The 22765-nt window shown below is 49.3% G+C and overlaps 1 protein-coding gene across 1 annotated transcript in view; it reads right to left on the reverse strand.

Moving 5' to 3' along the window:
* The window catches only part of unc13d (unc-13 homolog D (C. elegans)), a 653595-nt gene that overhangs the window by 552121 nt on the left and 78709 nt on the right, over positions 1-22765 (reverse strand). Inside the window, exons 4-5 of the mRNA XM_072481965.1 lie at positions 17330-17389; positions 16850-16916 (exon numbers count right to left, since the gene is read on the reverse strand). Of these exons, the coding sequence (XP_072338066.1) occupies positions 16850-16916; positions 17330-17389 (127 nt within the window). The remainder of the gene's footprint in view (positions 1-16849; positions 16917-17329; positions 17390-22765) is intronic.

The following is a 22765-nucleotide window of genomic DNA, read 5'->3' on the forward strand; positions in this document are numbered from 1 at the left end:
ACAAACCTTCAATTGGATTATATTGGTCCCCTCCCCCCCTGCAGAAATGCATACAAATGTGTGTTGGTGGTAATCGACATATTTACAAAATGGTTCAAAGCTTTCCCCTCGAGAACAAATACAGCCAAGGCCACGGCAAAGATCTTGACCGAGCAAATTTTTACGCGATGGGGACTCCCCCGTAGTATTGAGTCGGACCAAGGTTCCACTTTACAGGCAGGGTCATGAAAAATGTTATGACAGATATTTGGTATTAAGCAAAAGTTCCACATTGCCTATCACCCGCAGTCCAGGGGCATTGTGGAGCGCATGAATCGGACACTAAAGGCCACACTTTGGAAAATGGTACAGCAGCACAACACAACATGGGGCACAGTGCTCCCATTCACACTGATGTTTATTAGGAACACAATGTCGAGCTCAACAGGGTATACCCCCCATACCCTCATGACCGGACGACCCATGAAGGGTACCGAATACTTATTCGGACTTGATTTGGCCAGCCCCGCAGTCACCGCCCTGACCCATGAGAAAGCAGTCCAGCACATGGTAGAGAATATTAAACCAGCACAGCTCGATGCAGCTGTTCGACTAGGCGCTAAACGAAAGCAGAGTAAGGCCTGCTTTGATAAAACAGTGCACCCGACAGAGTATACAGACGGACAGCAAGTAATGATCACCTTATACAACCCCAGCTCATTCCTCTCCCCTAAGTTTACAGGATCCTATTCAATCTCGGACAAAGTAAGCCCCTCAGTTTATAAAACCACGTAGCCAAACGGAAAATCAGGCTGGTTCCATGTAAATCAACTTAAGGTTTATGGAACGCAGTGCAGCCACTCACACCACCTCTCATTGGCGATGGCAGACAATGAGGACCCGCCCACTGACAACCCAAGTTCCCCCTCCCCCAGCAGGAGCAGAACGTCCACAGACCTTGACCACGCCATTTTGGAATGGAACTTTAAGGTGTCCAGATGATGAGAGTCAAGAACCGATTGAAATTTACGGTGTCCTGTACTCTGATGGAAACTGCCCGCTTTGATGTTTAGTTTGTTTTTAAATGTTGTACATTCTCTCTTGTATGATTTTATGTGTCGTCCTCACGGACGCTTTCTTGATGCAGTCATAATTACTCTTCTGACGCCACATGGCTGTTAGTGAAACAAGTTTGTTGGAGCCATATATTTACAAATTCTTACCGCTCTTGGAAGGTCACTCAGGCAGTGGAGTAACGGCACTTATCCCCACACTGCCTGAGGACCCCCTATACATTTAGTCAGCCAAGCTCGGGTAGTGGAGCAACGGCACTGATCCCGGCCCTAATAACAATATTAGGCGGGAACTGAAGAGCATAGATTGGGGGCGGATGTTTGAGGGCAAATCAACATCTGACATGTGGGAGGCTTTCAAGTGTCAGTTGATAGGAATACAGGACAGGCATGTTCCTGTGAGGAAGAAAGACAAATACGGCAATTTTCGGGAACCTTGGATGACGAATGATATTGTAGGCCTCGTCAAAAAGAAAAAGGAGGCATTTGTCAGGGCTAAAAGGCTGGGAACAGACGAAGCCTGTGTGGCATATAAGGAAAGTAGGAAGGAACTTAAGCAGGGAGTCAGGAGGGCTAGAAGGGGTCATGAAAAGTCATTGGCAAATAGGGTTAAGGAAAATCCCAAGGCTTTTTACACTTACATAAAAAGCAAGAGGGTAGCCAGGGAAAGGGTTGGCCCACTGAAGGATAGGCAAGGGAATCTATGTGTGGAGCCAGAGGAAATGGGCGAGGTACTAAATGAATACTTTGCATCAGTATTCACCAAAGAGAAGGAATTGGTAGATGTTGAGTCTGGAGAAGGGGGTGTAGATAGCCTGGGTCACATTGTGATCCAAAAAGACGAGGTGTTGGGTGTCTTAAAAAATATTAAGGTAGATAAGTCCCCAGGGCCGGATGGGATCTACCCCAGAATACTGAAGGAGGCTGGAGAGGAAATTGCTGAGGCCTTGACAGAAATCTTTGGATCCTCGCTGTCTTCAGGGGATGTCCCGGAGGACTGGAGAATAGCCAATGTTGTTCCTCTGTTTAAGAAGGGTGGCAGGGATAATCCCGGGAACTACAGGCCGGTGAGCCTTACTTCAGTGGTAGGGAAATTACTGGAGAGAATTCTTCGAGACAGGATCTACTCCCATTTGGAAGCAAATGGACGTATTAGTGAGAGGCAGCACGGTTTTGTGAAGGGGAGGTCGTGTCTCACTAACTTGATAGAGTTTATCGAGGAGGTCACTAAGATGATTGATGCAGGTAGGGCAGTAGATGTTGTCTATATGGACTTCAGTAAGGCCTTTGACAAGGTCCCTCATGGTAGACTAGTACAAAAGGTGAAGTCACACGGGATCAGGGGTGAACTGGCAAGGTGGATACAGAACTGGCTAGGCCATAGAAGGCAGAGGGTAGCAATGGAGGGATGCTTTTCTAATTGGAGGGCTGTGACCAGTGGTGTTCCACAGGGATCAGTGCTGGGACCTTTGCTCTTTGTAGTATATATAAATGATTTGGAGGAAAATGTAACTGGTCTGATTAGTAAGTTTGCAGACGACACAAAGGTTGGTGGAATTGCGGATAGCGATGAGGACTGTCTGAGGATACAGCAGGATTTAGATTGTCTGGAGACTTGGGCGGAGAGATGGCAGATGGAGTTTAACCTGGACAAATGTGAGGTAATGCATTTTGGAAGGGCTAATGCAGGTAGGGAATATACAGTGAATGGTAGAACCCTCAAGAGTATTGAAAGTCAAAGAGATCTAGGAGTACAGGTCCACAGATCACTGAAAGGGGCTACACAGGTGGAGAAGGTAGTCAAGAAGGCATACGGCATGCTTGCCTTCATTGGCCGGGGCATTGAGTATAAGAATTGGCAAGTCATGTTGCAGCTGTATAGAACCTTAGTTAGGCCACACTTGGAGTATAGTGTTCAATTCTGGTCGCCACACTACCAGAAGGATGTGGAGGCTTTAGAGAGGGTGCAGAAGAGATTTACCAGAATGTTGCCTGGTATGGAGGGCATAAGCTATGAGGAGCGATTGAATAAACTCGGTTTGTTCTCACTGGAACGAAGGAGGTTGAGGGGCGACCTGATAGAGGTATACAAAATTATGAGGGGCATAGACAGAGTGGATAGTCAGAGGCTTTTCCCCAGGGTAGAGGGGTCAATTACTAGGGGGCATAGGTTTAAGGTGAGAGGGGCAAAGTTTAGAGTAGATGTACGAGGCAAGTTTTTTACGCAGAGGGTAGTGGGTGCCTGGAACTCACTACCGGAGGAGGTAGTGGAGGCAGGGACGATAGGGACATTTAAGGGGCATCTTGACAAATATATGAATAGGATGGGAATAGAAGGATACGGACCCAGGAAGTGTAGAAGATTGTAGTTTAGTCGGGCAGTATGGTCGGCACGGGCTTGGAGGGCCGAAGGGCCTGTTCCTGTGCTGTACATTTCTTTGTTCTTTGTTCTTTGTACCCAGGGATTCCACCCATTCTTGACCAGCCGCGGCAATACACACCACCCCATTCGGATAATTGTTTTCGAAACTTTTTTTGCTGTTCTTTTTCAGTCCTGTGGTTTAAAGAATGCTTTTTGCCCCAACTTTTGCCCTCTCCAGCAACCCTTCGGTTGCTATCCCCCACATACTATTTACATGTCAGAAACACTTGGTTGGAAAAACAAGTTTGCAGAGGACGGAGGAAGTGTCCGCCCACTCGGCCCATTGACCACAGGCTGCGAGAGTGCTCGCGCTGTGACGCAGATTTTTCTTTTCGGATGTCTTGTCTCCACAAATGGTTGTAAAAAAAAAAAATGAGGGAGTCACATATGGTGACGATTCTAATGGGAAATTGACGTGAAGGAGAAACAGACAGACAAACGAGATGTTAAGCGGCAAGATAATGACAGACACTATGCTTGTTCACCTAGGAAGATACAAAGATACTCAAAGACGAAGGAAAGCCTGAATAAGATGAAGACGACCCTGATGATCGGCATCATGATCGTCGCTGGAACAGTACAGTTGCACGCATTACCTACCTCCACCTCCCTCACCACATAAGCTCCGAACACGACTACCCAATACAACACCCCCAGCCCGGACACTACACCACACATAGACCCAGCCACCGATACCCCCACATGGTGCGAGAATCTTGTTAAGTGGTATTCCCTGTCATACACAGTGGAAGCCTTACTAGTGATAGCCATATTGTGCAGTGTCATCCAGACAATTAGATTGCGGAAATGGAGGAGGAGAGCCTCCTGCCCTCCAGTATACACATTCAGAGCCCCCTTCCTCGGACTCGAGCAAACCCCACATTCTTTCTGAACATTTCTCTTTAATAAATTCCGCGGTTGTTGTTTTTGTTAATAAAGTTATTTCTCTGTATGTGAATGTTAGTGGTAGGAAGAAATGTGATCATAGAATTTTTTTTCATAGAATTTACAGTGCAGAAGGAGGCCATTCGGCCCATCGAGTCTGCACTGGCTCTTGGAAAGAGCACCCTACCCAAGGTCAACACCTCCACCCTATCCCCATAACCCAGTAACCCCACCCAATACTAAGGGCAATTTTGGACACTAAGGGCAATTTATCATGGCCAATCCACCTAACCTGCACATCTTTGGACTGTGGGAGGAAACCCGAGCACCCGGAGGAAACCCACGCTATCCACAATGCTACCGTGCTGCCCTCAGATTTTTGTATTGCAAGATAAGTTCTTAGATTGTTAAATAGCAGCATGAGTGTAGTCTAGTTAGAGACAGTTAGAGGTTCCCCTTTTATATGGAATGTTAAATGGCCCCTTAGGAATTTTTAGATATGTGTTGTTTTTGGGAAATTTAGGAAAATGTTTTGACCATTACAAAGAACAAAGGAATGTACAGCACAGGAACAGGCCTTTCGGCCCTCCAAGCCCGTGCCGACCATGCTGCCCGACTAAACTACAATCTTCTACACTTCCTGGGTCCGTATCCCTCTATTCCCATCCTATTCATGTACTTGTCAAGATGCCCCTTAAATGTCACTATCGTCCCTGCTTCCACCACCTCCTCCGGTAAAACTTGCCTCGTACATCTACTCTAAACCTTGCCCTTCTCACCTTAAACCTATGCCCCCTAGTAATTGACCCCTCTACCCCAGGGACAAGCCTCTGACTATCCACTCTGTCTATGCCCCTCATAATTTTGTAGACCTCTATCAGGTCGCCCCTCAATGTCCTTCGTTCCAGTGAGAACAAACCAAGTTTATTCAATCGCTCCTCATAGCTAATGCCCTCCATACCAGGCAACATTCTGGTAAATCTCTTTTGCACCCTCTCTAAAGCCTCCACATCCTTCTGGTAGTGTGGCGACCAGAATTGAACACTATACTCCCTGTTCCTAACTAAGTGGCCTAACTAAGGTTCTATAGAACTAAGGTTCTATTAGGACAGAGTAGAGTAGAACCCGTCCTTGGTTAAGGGTACCCGGCATTTCAGAGAACAAAGAAGACCCAGTATTGTGATCCTTCACACTTCGCGTTGAGGATCGAGAGGACGGAGTGTAGCCATCTGGGATGGCCACTTCCAACTAGGTACAGAGAAACTCGCAAAGCCTAGCGGGTAAAATGGACAAGGCAGGCTCAGAGCCTGAAATGCATATTTGTCAGCTAAAAGTCCAGACGGTATCGAAACTCTGTCCAATTAGCATTTTAATGGGGCCGATTAGCATTTGATGGCCCACCTTCACCAAAACAAAGGACTGGTACTCAAGCAACCGGGACAGTCCCATACATTTCGGCGCCACTCCCTGTTCAAGGGAACCGCAAACAACGGGGTCATGATTACTTGGTACACGCCCATCCATCCAGATCCCCCCCTACTTATTGGTTCGGAATCGAACGGAGTGATCAGGGATCACCCAATTAGTAAGGCCCAAATCGAAGGACTGCCCAAAAGAGCACGAAACCCGCGCCCCCCCCACCCCCCCCCCGAGTATAAGAAGAAGAGTTTGCCATATGTTCGCTCTCTCTTGGTCCTGGTACCCCGGTCACGGCCATCGCCAAGTGCAGCAACACCAGAAGCAAGTCCAAGTTCAACGCTCGCTACCAGACGGATGAGCCTATCTGAGCAGCAGTTACTCCTTTGAACCCGATAGATCCAGAATTGAACAGCGGCCACTGTTCTCTGACCTAACCCGGGTGCCCGAAGTTAAGTACAGGTTGTCTTAGTCGATAGGTGTAGTTAACTAGTAGTGTTTATGTTGCATGACTAGTTGTGTGTAAACAAAGTACCCTTGACCTTGAACTAACTAACTGGCGTTTGGCTCTTTGATCGATAGCCGGTTGAAACTTGTGGTGGTATCATTCGATACCTGGCGACTCTAAGCATTAGGACATAGATAGCATAGAAAGGGCAAATTCACTGATTGCCATAATTGGAACAGAGCCACAGAAAGGACAGAGTAAAAGAGTATAAGGAAAGAAAGGCAACAGGAGGAGAAACAAGACGGTTGACGATGACTGTCGACAGCCAGGTGCCATGGGATACATGTGTGCCTGGTCTCGCTGCAGACACGCAGGCACCCTGACCCCTGTCCACAGTCTCCGTCCGCCAGCCAGTTCACCCCGTCCCTCCTCATTCCTGCACTAGTGGCGTTTGCCCATCAGCATGATCTCAACTTGCGAGCGTGTCTTCGCCAGCATGTCGCTCCCGCGTATAACCCTCCCCAACTCCCCCCCACGGGCATGACTGCATCCTTCCCTACCCCCCTCCTTCCCCCCGCCCCCCCCGCGGGCATGACTGCTTCCTTCCCCAACCACCTCCTCCTTTCCCCCTCCCCCCTCCCCCCCCCCCCCCCCCACCACACACAGGCCTGACTGCATCCTCCCCCTCTCCTCCCTCTCCCCACCCGCCACCACCCGAGCATGGCGGCACCCTTCCCCAAAAACCCTCCCCCCGCCAGCACCGGCCATGGACGCCAAAACGCCGGGAACGCCGGCCGCTCACCACCTTATTCCTCATTGTCAGCCAGCATGACTGGCTGACAAATTTATTGATTGGGGTGAACGGCGATGGCGTGACCCCAGGTCACGCCGTCGGGACTTTGGCCCATCCGGGCCGCTGAATAGCAGGGGGCCCGGAGAATCGCCCGAGGAACTAAGTACGGCAATTCTCCGGGCCCCCTGCAGGCACGGCGCTGACCTCGATGATGTCGTTCTCGCCGTTTGGGACAATGGCGGAACGGCATCGGACCGGCGTCGCGCGAAAAATCGGCGTGAACAGGGCCCAAAGGGTAACCATAGGAACGCCCAATCCAGGGGGAGGGGGGGGGGGGAAGAGGAGAAAGGGCTAGAGAGACATAAAAGAGACAACGCGGGAGGGAGGGAGGGAGGGAGGGATGAGTTGCCCCCCCCCCCCCCCCCCCAGCAACAGGGAAAACACGGCCGAAGCCGATGGAGAAGAAAAGAAGGTGGGGGGGGGGGGCGGAGAGAGAGGGGAGAGGAAGGGGGGGCCCAACCCCTTTCCCCACTTGATCCTCGGCCTTCCTAGCCTTCCATGCTCTACCGGTGCGCCTAAGTGTGTCCCTAAGATGCACATCAGAGGTGGAGGCAGCCTGCTGCATCACATAGCCTTTGATGCCCCTGGCGGACATCCTCTGGGGGCCCTAGAGCCACCGGCACATGCCCTACCGTGGCACCCTGTTCCGGGTGCTGACTCTTGAGACATGTCGTTGTCAGCAGTGTGGAACTCGGGGAGCTGGTGGACGTCTTCGCTACTCCATAGGGTGGCTTTGAGTTGGCACCCAGGTCGGTGGGTGCCCATAGGGCCCTGAGGTTCACCTCGGGATGGAGGGACATCTGGATCGAACCCCAGCTGCCCCTGCTTCATCTGGCTCTGCCAGCCTTGGTGGCTCTGTAATGTCTGCAACACGGTGTCTGGGACATGCTCTGGAGTGCCCTGACAATGCCCACCTGCGGCTGGGACATGCTCCGCAGTGCTTCAGCTATGTCTACCTGAGACTTGGATATGCTTCGCAACACCTCGTCAAGGTTCACGGGAAACTGGTACCTCCCCCAGCAACTGGGACATGCTGTCAAGGTGCTCAGCCATGGCCATGGGTGGGCTGGGGCATGGAACGGTGCTGGCAGGTGCAGTGCCAAGCACATGCTCATGGGGGTTGGGATTGCAGGTGGGGTTGGTGCCTCCCACCTGTGCAGCCCAGTGGAGGTCATTGACTTTCTTACAGCACTGAGTGCCAGTCCTCCTGTTATTGCTCCCAAGCTGACACGCGCTGCCATTTCCTCCCAGGCGGCACTGGCTGCCCAGTGTCTGATCCTCCGAGACCCTCATAGAATAGGGAACATACAGTGCAGAAGGAGGCCATTCGACTCATCGAGTTCTGCATCGACCCACTTAAACCCTCACTTCCACCCTATCCCCGTAACCCAATATCCCCTCCTTACCTTTTTGGTCACTACGAGCAATCTATCATGGTCAATCCACCTAACCTGCACATCTTTCTATGGAAGCAAGAGATGAAATTGCAGAGCCGTTGGCAATTATCTTTTCATCCTCACTGTCAACAGGGGTGGTACCAGGGGATTGGAGAGTGGCGAATGTCGTGCCCCTGTTCAAAAAAGGAACTAGGGATAACCCTGGGAATTACAGGCCAGTTAGTCTTACTTCGGTGGTAGGCAAAGTAATGGAAAGGGTACTGAAGGATAGGATTTCTGAGCATCTGGAAAGACACTGCTTGATTAGGGATAGTCAGCACGGATTTGTGAGGGGTAGGTCTTGCCTAACAAATCTTATTGAATTCTTTGAGGAGGTGACCAAGCATGTGGATGAAGGTAAAGCAGTGGATGTAGTGTACATGGATTTTAGTAAGGCATTTGATAAAGTTCCCCATGGTAGGCTTATGCAGAAAGTAAGGAGGCATGGGATAGTGGGAAATTTGGCCAGTTGGATAACAAACTGGCTAACCGATAGAAGTCAGAGAGTGGTGGTGGATGGCAAATATTCAGCCAGGATCCCAGTTACCAGTGGCGTACCGCAGGGATCAGTTCTGGGTCCTCTGCTGTTTGTGATTTTCATTAATGACTTGGATGAGGGAGTTGAAGGGTGGGTCAGTAAATTTGCAGACGATACAAAGATTGGTGGAGTTGTGGATAGTAAGGAGGGCTGTTGTCGGCTGCAAAGAGACATAGATAGGATGCAGAGCTGGGCTGAGAAGTGGCAGATGGAGTTTAACCCTGAAAAGTGTGAGGTTGTCCATTTTGGAAGGACAAATATGAATGCGGAATACAGGGTTAACGGTAGAGTTCTTGGCAATGTGGAGGAGCAGAGAGATCTTGGGGTCTACGTTCATACATCTTTGAAAGTTGCCACTCAAGTGGATAGAGCTGTGAAGAAGGCCTATGGTGTGCTCGCGTTCATTAACAGAGGGATTGAATTTAAGAGCCGTGAGGTGATGATGCAGCTGTACAAAACTTTGGTAAGGCCACATTTGGAGTACTGTGTACAGTTCTGGTCGCCTCATTTTAGGAAGGATGTGGAAGCTCTGGAAAAGGTGCAAAGAAGATTTACCAGGATGTTGCCTGGAATGGAGAGTAGGTCTTACGAGGAAAGGTTGAGGGTGCTAGGCCTTTTCTCATTAGAGCGGAGAAGGATGAGGGGCGACTTGATAGAGGTTTATAAGATGATCAAGGGAATAGATAGAGTAGACAGTCAGAGACTTTTTCCCCGGGTGGAACACACCATTACAAGAGGACATAAATTTAAGGTGAAAGGTGGAAGATATAGGAGGGATATCAGAGGTAGGTTCTTTACCCAGAGAGTAGTGGGGGCATGGAATGCACTGCCTGTGGAAGTAGTTGAGTCGGAAACATTAGGGACCTTCAAGCAGCTATTGGATAGGTACATGGATTACGGGAAAATGATATAGTGTAGATTTATTTGTTCTTAAGGGCAGCACGGTAGCATTGTGGATAGCACAATTGCTTCACAGCTCCATGGTCCCAGGTTCGATTCCGGCTTGGGTCATTGTCTGTGCGGAGTCTGCACGTCCTCCCCGTGTCTGCGTGGGTTTCCTCCGGGTGCTCCGGTTTCCTCCCACAGTCCAAAGATGTGCGGGTTAGGTGAATTGGCCAATGATAAATTGCCCTTAATGTCCAAATTGCCCTTGGTGTTGGGTGGGGTACTGGGTTATGGGGATAGGGTGGAGGTGTTGACCTTGGGTAGGGTGCTCTTTCCAAGAGCCGGTGCAGACTCAAAGGGCCGAATGGCCTCCTTCTGCACTGTAAATTCAATGATAATCTATGATTAATCTAGGACAAAGGTTCGGCACAACATCGTGGGCCGAAGGGCCTGTTCTGTGCTGTATTTTCTATGTTCTATGTTCTATGTTCTTTGGACTGTGGGAGGAAACCGGAGCACCCAGAGGAAACCCACGCAGACACGGGAAGAACGTGCAGACTCTGCACAGACAGTGACCCAGCAGGGAATCGAACCTGGGACCCTGGTCCTGTGAAACCACAGTGCTAGCCACTTGTGCTACCATGCTGCCCACCTTCGGGGGAACAGGGCATACCATCTGATTTTGACTGCGTCCAACAGTCCGGCCAGGTTGGTATCCCCAAATCGTGGGGCTTGTCTCCTCTGTGGCATGGCTGCGAGATGTGTGGAGGTGACTGCGCTGGACTTACGTGCTGCTTGACCTTGTTATCGGGGGGCTGGCGAGCGCTATCCCATTGAATCAGCCGGCAGGACAATCATTTGTGACATGAAGCCCCTGTCTACATGTCTACATCAATGGGAATGAAGTAGAAAGGGTCGAGAGTTTCAAGTTTTTAGGTGTACAGATCACCAACAGCCTGTCCTGGTCCCCCCATGCCGACACTATAGTTAAGAAAGCCCACCAACAACTCTACTTCTCAGAAGACTAAGGAAATTTGGCATGTCAGCTACGACTCTCACCAACTTTTACAGATGCACCATAGAAAGCATTCTTTCTGGTTGTATCACAGCTTGGCATGGAGCCTGCTCTGCCCAAGTCCGCAGGAAACTACAAAAGATCATGAATGTAGTTCAATCCATCACATAAACCAGCCTCTCATCCATTGACCCATCTATAATTCCCGCTGCCTCAGAAAGGCAGTCAGCATAATTAAGGACCCCACGCACCCCGGACATACTCTCTTCCACCTTCTTCCGTCAGGAAAAAGATACCAAAGTTTGAGGTCACATAACAACCAACTCAAGAACAGCTTCTTCCCTGCTGCCATCAGACTTTTGAATGGAGCTACCTCGTATTAAGTTGGTCTTTTCTCTACACCTTGCTATAACTGTAACATTATATTCTGCAGTCTCTCCTTCCTTCCCTATGTACGGTATGCATTGTTTGTACAGCATGCAAGAAACAATACTTTTCACTGTATACTAATACATGTGACAATAATAAATCAAATCAAATCAAAGCCTGTGGAACCTCGTTAAGTGGACCAATTAATGTTTTATAATGGTGACGCCGGCCCGCGAGTTGGGAAGTTCGCAGCAATTCCCGCTCGCTACCACACTTAGAAACTTTTCCATTAAATTGCACCATCACACTCACTCTCTCTCAAACTCTGTCAGGGAGAGAACCTGAGAACATCTAAGACACTCAGAAGGTAAGAAGATAAGTAAGTGATTTTTACTCATTTTTACTTTTATACCTTTTTCAAATTGTGTGTTGGGGGGAAACTGAAGTGACATCACAGAAAAGCTGTGACCTGAGTGGCTGGTTGGGAATCTACACTAAATTTAAAAAATTAAGCATTGGTAACTAATTAAGCAGAATTACTTAATTATAATTTAGAGGGGTATCTAAGCCAGAGATCGGACAGTACTATATTTAGCTTTCGCATTTATATTAGAAATCTAGTGCTAGGAAACAGATAGTTAACAGTAACTTTGAAAAAAATTTTTAAAAATATTTTTAAAAATGTTTTAAAACTTTTAATTTTAATTAATTGATGCAATGTCAGTTAGAGGGGTGCAGTTCTCTGACTGTGAGATGTGGCAGGTCCGGGAGGCTTCCAGCGTCCCGGATGGCTTCATCTGCAGAAAGTGCACCCAACTGGAGCTCCTCACAGACCGCATGGTTTGGTTGGAGCAGAAATTGGATGCACTTAGGAGCATGCAGGTGGCGGAAAGCGTCATAGATCGCAGTTATATAAATGTGGTCAGACCCAAGGTGCAGGCAGAGAAATGGGTGACCACCAGAAAGGGCAGGCAGTCAGTGCAGGAATCCCCTGTGGTTGTCCCCCTCTTGAACAGGTATACCCCTTTGGATACTGTCAGGGGGGATAGCCTATCAGGGGAAAACAGCAGCAGCCAGAGCAGTGGCACCACGGCTGGCTCTGATGTTCAGAAGGGAGAGTCAAAGCGCAGAAGAGCAATAGTAATAGGGGACTCTATAGTCAGGGGCACAGATAGGCGCTTCTGTGGACGTGAAAGAGACTCAAGGATGGTATGTTGCCTCCCTGGTGCCAGGGTTCAGGATGTCTCCGAACGGGTAGAGGGCATCCTGAAGGGGGAGGGCAAACAGGCAGAGGCCGTTGTACATATTGGTACTAACGACATAGGCAGGAAGGGGCATGAGGTCCTGCAGCAGGAGTTCAGGGAGCTGGGCAGGAAGTTAAAAGACAGGACTTCTAGGGTTGTAATCTCGGGATTACTCCCTGTGCCACGTGCCAGTGAGGCTAGAAATAGGAAGATAGAGCAGCTAAACACGTGGCTAAACAGCTGGTGTAGGAGGGAGGGTTTCCATTTTCTGGACCACTGGGAGCTCTTCCGGGGCAGGTGTGACCAGTGTAAGAAGGACGGGTTGCATCTAAACCGGAGAGGCATAAATATCCTGGCCGCGAGGTTTGCTAGTGTCACACGGCAGGGTTTAAACTAGTATGGCAGGGGGGTGGGCACGGGAGCAATAGGTCAGAAGGTGAGAGCATTGAGGGAGAACTAGGGAATAGGGACAGTGTGGCTCTGAGGCAGAGCAGACAGGGAGAAGTTGCTGAACACAGCGGGTCTGGTGGCCTGAAGTGCATATGTTTTAATGCAAGAAGTATTACGGGTAAGGCAGATGAACTTAGAGCTTGGATTAGTACTTGGAACTATGATGTTGTTGCCATTACAGAGACCTGGTTGAGGGAAGGGCAGGATTGGCAGCTAAACGTTCCAGGATTTAGATGTTTCAGGCGGGATAGAGGGGGATGTAAAAGGGGAGGCGGAGTTGCGCTACTGGTTAGGGAGAATATGACAGCTGTACTGCGGGAGGACACCTCAGAGGGCAGTGAGGCTATATGGGTAGAGATCAGGAATAAGAAGGGCGCAGTCACAATGTTGGGGGTTTACTACAGGCCTCCCAACAGCCAGCGGGAGATAGAGGAATATCAGATTTTGGAAAAGAGTAAAAACAACAGGGTTGTGGTGATGGGAGACTTCAACTTCCCCAATATTGACTGGGACTCACTTAGTGCCAGGGGCTTAGACGGGGCGGAGTTTGTAAGGGGCATCCAGGAGGGCTTCTTAAAACAATATGTAGACAGTCCAACTAGGGAAGGGGCGGTACTGGACCTGGTATTGGGGAATGAGCCCGGCCAGGTGGTAGATGTTTCAGTCGGGGAGCATTTCGGTAACAGTGACCACAATTCAGTACGTTTTAAAGTACTGGTGGACAAGGATAAGAGTGGTCCTCGGATGAATGTGCTAAATTGGGGGAAGGCTAATTATAACAATATTAGGCGGGAACTGAAGAACATAGATTGGGGGCAGATGTTTGAGGGCAATCAACATCTGACATGTGGGAGGCTTTCAAGTGTCAGTTGAAAGGAATTCAGGACCGGCATGTTCCTGTGAGGAAGAAGGATAAATACGGCAATTTTCGGGAACCTTGGATAACGATATTGTAGGCCTCGTCAAAAAGAAAAAGGAGGCATTTGTCAGGGCTAAAAGGCTGGGAACAGACGAAGCCTGCGTGGAATATAAGGAAAGTAGGAAGGAACATAAGCAAGGAGTCAGGAGGGCTAGAAAGGGTCACGAAAAGTCATTGGTAAATAGGGTTAAGGAAAATCCCAAGGCTTTTTACACGTACATAAAAAGCAAGAGGGTAGCCAGGGAAAGGGTTGGCCCACTGAAGGATAGACAAGGGAATCTATGTGTGGAGCCAGAGGAAATGGGCGAGGTACTAAATGAATACTTTGCATTAGTATTCACCAAAGAGAAGAAATTGGTATATGTTGAGTCTGGAGAAGGGTGTGTAGATAGCCTGGGTCACATTGAGATCCAAAAAGACGAGGTGTTGGGTGCCTTAAAAAATATTAAGGTAGATAAGTCCCCAGGGCCTGATGGGATCTACCCCAGAATACTGAAGGAGGCTGGAGAGGAAATTGCTGAGGCCTTGACAGAAATCTTTGGATCTCCACTGTCTTCAGGTGATGTCCCGGAGGACTGGAGAATAGCCAATATTGTTCCTCTGTTTAAGAAGGGTAGCAAGGAAAATCCAGGGAACTACAGGCCGGTGAGCCTTACTTCAGTGGTAGGGAAATTACTGGAGAGAATTCTTCGAGACAGGATCTACTCCCATTTGGAAGCAAATGGACGTATTAGTGAGAGGCAGCATGGTTTTGTGAAGGGGAGGTCGTGTCTCACTAACTTGATAGTGTTTTTCGAGGAGGTCACTAAGATGATTGATGCAGGTAGGGCAGTGGATGTTGTCTATATGGACTTCAGTAAGGCCTTTGACAAGGTCCCTCATGGTAGACTAGTACAAAAGGTGAAGTCACCCGGGATCAGGGGTGAGCTGGCAAGGTGGATACAGAACTGGCTAGGTCATAGAAGACAGAGAGTAGCAATGGAAGGATGCTTTTCTAATTGGAGGGCTGTGACCAGTGGTGTTCCACAGGGATCAGTGCTGGGACCTTTGCTGTTTGTAGTATATATAAATGATTTGGAGGAAAATGTAACTGGTCTGATTAGTAAGTTTGCAGACGACACAAAGGTTGGTGGAATTGTGGATAGCGATGAGGACTGTCAGAGAATACAGCAGGATTTAGATTGTTTGGAGACTTGGGCGGAGAGATGGCAGATGGAGTTTAATCCGGACAAATGTGAGGTAATGCATTTTGGAAGGTCTAATGCAGGTAGGGAATATACAGTGAATGGTAGAACCCTCAAGAGTATTGAAAGTCAAAGAGATCTAGGAGTACAGGTCCACAGGTCACTGAAAGGGGCAACACAGGTGGAGAAGGTAGTCAAGAAGGCATACGGCATGCTTGCCTTCATTGGCCGGGGCATTGAGTATAAGAATTGGCAAGTCATGTTGCAGCTGTATAGAACCTTAGTTAGGCCACACTTGGAGTATAGTGTTCAATTCTGGTCGCCACACTACCAGAAGGATGTGGAGGCTTTAGAGAGGGTGCAGAAGAGATTTACCAGAATGTTGCCTGGTATGGAGGGCATTAGCTATGAGAAGCAGTTGAATAAACTCGGTTTGTTCTCACTGGAACAAAGGATGTTGAGGGGGCGACCTGATAGAGGTCTACAAAATTATTGAGGGGCATAGTCAGAGGCTTTTCCCCAGGGTAGAGGGGCCAATTACTAGGGGGCATAGGTTTAAGGTGAGAGGGGCAAGGTTTAGAGTAGATGTACGAGGCAAGTTTTTTACGCAGAGGGTAGTGGGTGCCTGGAACTCGCTACCGGAGGAGGTGGTGGAAGCAGGGATGATAGTGACGTTTAAGGGGCATCTTGACAAATACATGAATAGGATGGGAATAGAGGGATACGGACCCAGGAAGTGTAGAAGATTGTAGTTTAGTCGGGCAGCATGGTCGGCATGGGCTTGGAGGGCCGAAGGGCCTGTTCCTGTGCTGTACATTTCTTTGTTCTTTGTTCTCACTCGCAATCTCCCTCTCTCTCACACATACACACCTCTCTCTCACACACACGCATACACCTGTCTCACACACCTCTCACTCACCTCTTCCCCATATACACACACACACATATCTCTCACACATTCACAATTTCACTCTCTCTCGCACACACACACAACTCTCACTCACATGCACACACCTCTCACACAAACACCTCTCTCACACATTCACACACACTCATATCTCTCACACACTCACACTTAAAATCTCCCTCTCTCACACACACACCTCACTCACACACACACACCTTCACACACTCAAACATACACCTCTCCCACTCACCTCTCCCACACACTCATGCACACCTCTGTCACACACACACACACCTCTCCCGTACACATACACACCTCTCTCACACACACATGCACTCACCTCTCCCCCACATACACACACACTTATCTCTCTCACAAAAACATATACACTCGCCTTTCCCTCTTTTACACACACTCACACATTTCCTCTGATTCTGTGTACCTCCCGCCCCAGCCATGGTCCCTCAACCCGGCCTCTCTCACTCCTGTCCTGGCCCCTCCCACCCAGGCCCCAGGCAAGCCCTACGCAGCCCAGTCTCTCCCGCCCTGGCCTCTCCCACCCCAGCCTGCTGATAGGCTGGCTAGTTCACCTATCAGTTGCCAACGCATTGGAAAAGCCACCTTCGATTGGACAAGCTAAAAGTACAGCTTTTTTTCAAATTTAAAATGGCTAGACCTACTATGGAACCCCCGTGTAAGTCTGGCAGAGCCCCAGGTTCTGCGGAACCCAGTCTGGGAAATACTGTTCTCATTGATACTCTTTAGCCTGAAGACAATAACAGGTTTTGCTCTGTTCTGCTCACATGAAGCAAACAGACACACTTACCATTTGCATCTTTGGCCAGAAGTCCTCGTGCTTCCTTTACTGTTATCTTCAGGAAGGCATTGGGTGGCTGTGGAAGAGGCACAGAGAAAGCAGGAGGAACATCAATGCCCAGCATTGTAAAAGGGTTTGAAAAACCATCTTGAATGACCAAACATGTATTGTGATTTTGTCTTCAATATTCCATATCGGTCACTGTATTACTCTCAACCATCATTATAACTGTAACAATCCCCCCACTGCACACTATAACAACCGCCCCCCCCCCCCCCCCCCCAAGTAAACCCTCTTGTATACTCTACACCTCTGACTCACTCAGTCTGATATACTATGCACCTCTCAGCAACTTCCGCTAATCTTTACTCCTTTGTGTTTCATACACCTTATAAGGTGCCCTGTTAGGAAGTAGCGACAAATGTTGCAGAAAACAAACGTTAAACTAATTATGCCAATAAGCAAAGCATTTGAGGCTGTTCAGCTCACCTTTAGCTGTTTGACCTGCTCCAGAATAACTTGGTGTTCTTCTTGGTCCATCTGGAAAGCCTAGAAAGAGAGAATTGAGAAACTGCCCATCAGCTTACTGAAGGAAAGCCTGTCCTGTCAATGTTCACAGTTAAAGAGCCAGGATGAAAGCAGAAATTACTTTGTGTTTTCCTTTTTTTAAAAAACTTTTTGTTGGCATTTTCAAAATTTATAAACAGTACATTGTTGGCCGTGTTTAATCACTGTACAATACAGAAAGGTTGTCTTGTCCTTCCCTTAATTTCCCCTATTTACATTCTGCCGCCTTTTGTCTCGGTGTGTGGTTCCTCCCGCCCCCTCCACCCCCAGCCTGAATCCCACCTAGCTGTTTATTTTGGGAGGGTCGGGGGGGGTGTTCCCCTTCTCTCCCCTTCCTCTACCCCTTTCTTTTCTTCCCCCGTCAACTTTGGCTGTGTTTCCTCTGTGATTGGGGGGGGGGTGGGGGGGGGAAGGGGGGGGGGGGGGGGTTGTCCCGTCCCTCCACGTCGTCCCTTTTTTGTCCCTCCAGCCTTTTCTCCTCTTTCTCCCTGTAGCACCGTCAATATGACGCGAGGCAGGTTGAGGTAATGTCAATTGGAGGCTTTATTAAGCAGAACTTTATCCCCAGCAGCGTGGTTACAGAATGCAGCTGCTGAGGGAAAAACTGGATTCTTATACCGGCATTTCTGGGTGGAGTCCAGTAGTGGCAGATCCTATCAGGACCTGGCATCCCTCCACCAATAGCCTGTCGACACGTGGTGTACCGTATTACCCCTAATACATACCACCACACTCCGCCCCCCGCTCCCCCCCCCCCTCCCCCCCCAGGTTCCTATGGGTTCCCCCATCTTTATTTTTATTTTTCCTCTCTCTTTTCCTTCTAACTTTCCCATTTCACCATCTTACTCGTTGCTCCTGGCCTCATTCAGAACAAGTCGGCGAACTGCCTCCGACCCTCAGATGGTATACTTCTCCAGGTGGAGAAATTCCAAAAGGTCAGCGAGCCAGTCTGCAGCTGTGGGTGGTGCTGCCGATCGCCAGCCGAGCAGGATTCTCCGGCGTGCGATTAGGGAAGCGAAAGCGAGGGCGTCAGCCCTCTTCCCCATGTGTAGTTCTGGCTACTCTGATACCCTGAAGATTGCCACATTTGGGCATGGCTTTACCCCCCACCTCCACAGCCTTGGGCATTGCCTCGGAGAAGGCTGTCCAGAACCCAGCAAATTTGGGACAAACCAAGAACATGTGGGTGTGCTTGGCTGGGCCCCTCTGGCACCGTTCATCCTCCACCTCCGGGAAGAACCTGCTCATTCGGGTTCTGGTCAGGTGCGCTCTGTGCGGCACTTTGAACTACATGAGGCTGAGCCATGCACAAGAGAAGGTGGAGTTGGCCTTGCTCAGTGCTTTGCTCCAAAGTCCCCATCCCACTTCTGTCCACAGTTCGTCCTTCCATTTCCATCTGGTCTTCTCCAGTGATGTTTGGGCTCTGTCCAGTAGCCGCATGTAGTTTGAGTCTCCGGGGTACTCTACTGTCTCTTTGCGGAGGAAGTGCTTTATTTGCAGGTTTCTCATTTCCTGTCCTGTCAGCAGTTCCCACTCCTCCGTCAGTTCGTCCAGAGTCGCTACTCTGTGCCCTACGTAAAAGTCCCTAATTGTCAGTGTGCCCCCGTCCCGGCTCCATTCCCTGAAGCATGGTTGGTGGGAATTTGTGATTGCCACAGATGGGAGCCCTGGGGGACATCCTAGTCAGCCCGAAGTGCTGTCTTATTTGGGCCCATGTTTTCAATGTGGCCGCTACCGCTGGACTTGATGTGTATTTTGCTGAGGGGGTTGGGAGTGCTCCTGTAGCCAAGGCCCAGGGGGTCGTTCCATTGCAAAAGGCCTCCTCCATCTGTACCCACTCTGAGTTGGGTTCATTTACCCATCCCCTCACTCTTTCCGCCGTTGCTGCCCAGTTGTAGTGCTGAAGGTTTGGTAATGCCGAGCCATTTTCCTCCTTTGCAGTGTTGGTTTGGGAATTCTAGGGTTCATACAACCATAGAATCATAGAATTTACAGTTCAGAAGGGAGCCATTAGGCCAATCGAGTCTGCACCAGCCCTTGGAAAGAGCACCCCACATCAGCCCACACCTCCCCCCATATTCCCATAACCCAGTAACCCCACGTAACGTTTTTGGACACTAAGGGCAAATTATCATGGCCAATACACCTAACCTGCACATCTTTGGACTGTGGGAAGAAACCGGAGCATCCGGAGAAATCCCAAGCAGACGCGGGGAGAACGTGCAGATTCTGCACAGACAGTGACCCAAGCCAGGAATTAAACCTGGGAACCTGGAGCTGTGAAGCAACTGCGCTAACCACTGTGCTAACATTCTTATCCTCCCCCACACTAACGCCATGATTAAACTGCCTGCATTTAAAGGCCTTGGGGATGAAGATCGGAATGGATCTAAACAGGAAGAGGAACCTTGGCAGCACGTTCATCTTGATCGTCTGCACTCTCCCCGCCAGAGAGAGTGGGAGTGAGCCCCACCTCTGTAGGTCTCTTTTAACTTCCTCCACCAGGCTGGTCAGGTTCCACTTGTGGATCTGTGTCCAGTCTCTGGCTATTTGGATCTTCAGGTATCGGAATCTGAATCGGTATCGGAATCGGTTCTGGGCTGTTTCAAACGTGAGCCCCTCCCCCGTTTCACTGGGAATGCCTCACTTTTGCCTAGGTTGAGTTTGTAACCCGAGAAGGTTCCAAACTCTTTCAGGATCTGCATGATTGCCTTCAGTCCTTCTTGTCGCTTTTGTTGTGTTATGTTACTTCGTGTAACATAAACTGCTGCTAGATGTAGGCTTTACGAAAGGATGCTCCAGACTATGAAATGAGTTCAACGTGTTTATTGAACTATTAACGCAGTTCTTAAATGAGTTTGACACTCTGCTAATCTAGCTCTAGTAACTCAGTCTAACTATACCAGCTTGCTGTAAGCCATGTGCTAGGGTATGATGCTGCTGCTGATCAACCCTGTCTTACACTCTCGGTGTCTGTCTGTGGAAGAGGCAGGGTGTGTGTGTCTTGTTCCTTTCATAGTGTTTGTGTCATGCCCCCTTGTGGTGATGCCATCTCTGGGTGTCCTGATTCCCCATTGGTTGTGTCCTATTCTGATTATCCATTGGTTGCATGTTTCCACATCATGACAGCTTTGAGGCATACAGGAGGATGTCACCCGCATAGCACCCCCCCCCCCCCCCCCACCCCCTGTCTTCCCCCACAACTGGTAGTTCCAGTCCGTCGAGGAACTGTTTCATCCCGATGTCCCTGTCGGGTGGCTCGGAGGTGTACAGTCCTTGGTAGAGGGTCTCGAATGCCTGATTGGCCTCTTTTGGTTCTGCTATCAGTCTGCCTATGCTATCCTTTACCTGCACTATTTCCCTCGTGGCTGCCTGCTTTCTCAGCTGGTGAGCCAGTAGGCGGTCAGCCTTGTCCCTGTGTTCATAGAAGGTACCCCGTATCTGGCGGAGTTGGTGCACTGCTTTCCTGGTGGATAGCAGGTTAAAGTCCATTTGTAGCTTTTTCCTCTACGCCAGCAGCTCTACGGTTAGGGTCTCGAAGTACTTTCTGATGTGTTGGGTGCTCTGGATCCGTGGAACACATACAGGCCACCAACACTTAAAATAGTGCAACATATTTTATTAAGTTAGAAACTGTTGAACATACTTTCACTGTGGGTTAACACGATGTTAGATTAAACTAAAGAACTATGCCTGTCCGAACCAGTCTATGCATTCAGCACATGGTGAGGACCTGTGCTGTAAGCTGTAAGCTCTGTCCTTGTAGGAGGCTGCATCCCGAATGAGCGTGAACTCTGATGCCCCCTGTCTTATAGTGAGTGTGCTGTAACTGGTGATTGGCTGCGGTGTTGTGTGTGTTGATTGGTCTTGCTGTGTGTCCATCAGTGTGTGTGTATCTGCACCATGATATACTGGTGTATATTATGACATCCCCCCTTTTATAAAAGAATATGTGTGGCAATAAATAATGTATGGTGAGAATGTTCCTAACTACGTGTGGGGTACAAAGACATATTTACAGGACTATGTACATGAGAACTAAGCTATTTACATGGGAAGGTGCCTGGTGCAGAGAAGCAGTATGCAACAAGAATAACGAGATCAAAACTATATACAAACCAGGGAAACGATCAAACAAAGCAACAAAACAATTCAGAGAGCATATAAGTCCGCAAAATTCATAAATGAAATCTCTGGGGTGGGCGATGAATTCTGTTTGACCGCCTCAAGGGTGGGTCGACAGCTGCCGGTTCAGAAGCGGGCTGGACTGTGTCAAAGTCAGGCGGATGCAGAGTGACAGGGAGCCTTCATAGTCCGTGGCAGGGTCAGCAGGAGGGCGAGGCGACAGTGGAGGATCACGTGGCGAGCGTGGAACAAAACAAAGGCGCGTCGATTGCGGCGCAGAATAGAGCCATCCGGTAGACGAACCAGGAACGAGCGGGGGGCCACCTGCCGAAGGACAACAGCGGTTGCAGACCAGCCCCCATCCGGAAGATGGACGCAGACGTTGTCATCTGGAGCCAGAGCAGGGAGATCAGCTGCACGGGAGTCATGAGCCGCCTTGTGCTGTGCACGAGACAGCTGCATCCGGTGAAGGACCGGAGCATGGTCGAGGTCTGGGACATGGATGGACGGCACCGTCGCCCTCAGGGTACGACCCATGAGTAACTGGGCTGGCGACAGGCCAGTGGACAGCAGGGCGGAGCGATAGGCCAGCAAGGCAAGGTAGAAATCGGACCCAGCATCGGCAGCCTTGCAGAGGAGCCGTTTGACTATATGTACTCCCTTCTCCGCTTTGCCGTTGGATTGGGGGTACAAGGGACTGGATGTCACATGGGCAAAATTGTACCGCCTGGCAAATTCTTTCAGAGACATCTGTTTCCAAAAAAGCTTTTCTACTGCTACGTAATGCATTTAAATGTTCAGCAAAACCAGAGCTAATTGTAGTCCCCTCCCAAGCTGGAGGCTGGTCATCCAAAATGGACGGAATTTTAGGATTTCTACCAAACACTAATTGATAAGGACTATAGCCCCCAACCATCTGCAATTAATTCTTTGCATGTACTGCCCATGCTAAAGCTGGATTTAGCTTGCAATTTGGTCGATCTGCCAAAATGTTCTGAAGCATGTCATCGATGACAGCATGGTTTCTTTCACAGACACCATTACTAAATGGGCTTTCTGCAGCCGTATTCATAACTCTGATATTCATGTTTTCACACATATCCCTAAACTCATCATTAGCAAATTCTCCCCCTTTGTCCGTAAGGAATTTTGCCGGTGGACCCATTCCTGTCCCTATCCATTTTTCCACGATTTGATCCAGTATTACTCTCTTTTCTTTACTTCGTACAGTCG

The sequence above is a fragment of the Scyliorhinus torazame genome, chromosome 18 (assembly GCF_047496885.1).
Source record: "Scyliorhinus torazame isolate Kashiwa2021f chromosome 18, sScyTor2.1, whole genome shotgun sequence".
In the NCBI taxonomy this organism is placed as follows: Eukaryota; Metazoa; Chordata; class Chondrichthyes; order Carcharhiniformes; family Scyliorhinidae; genus Scyliorhinus; species Scyliorhinus torazame.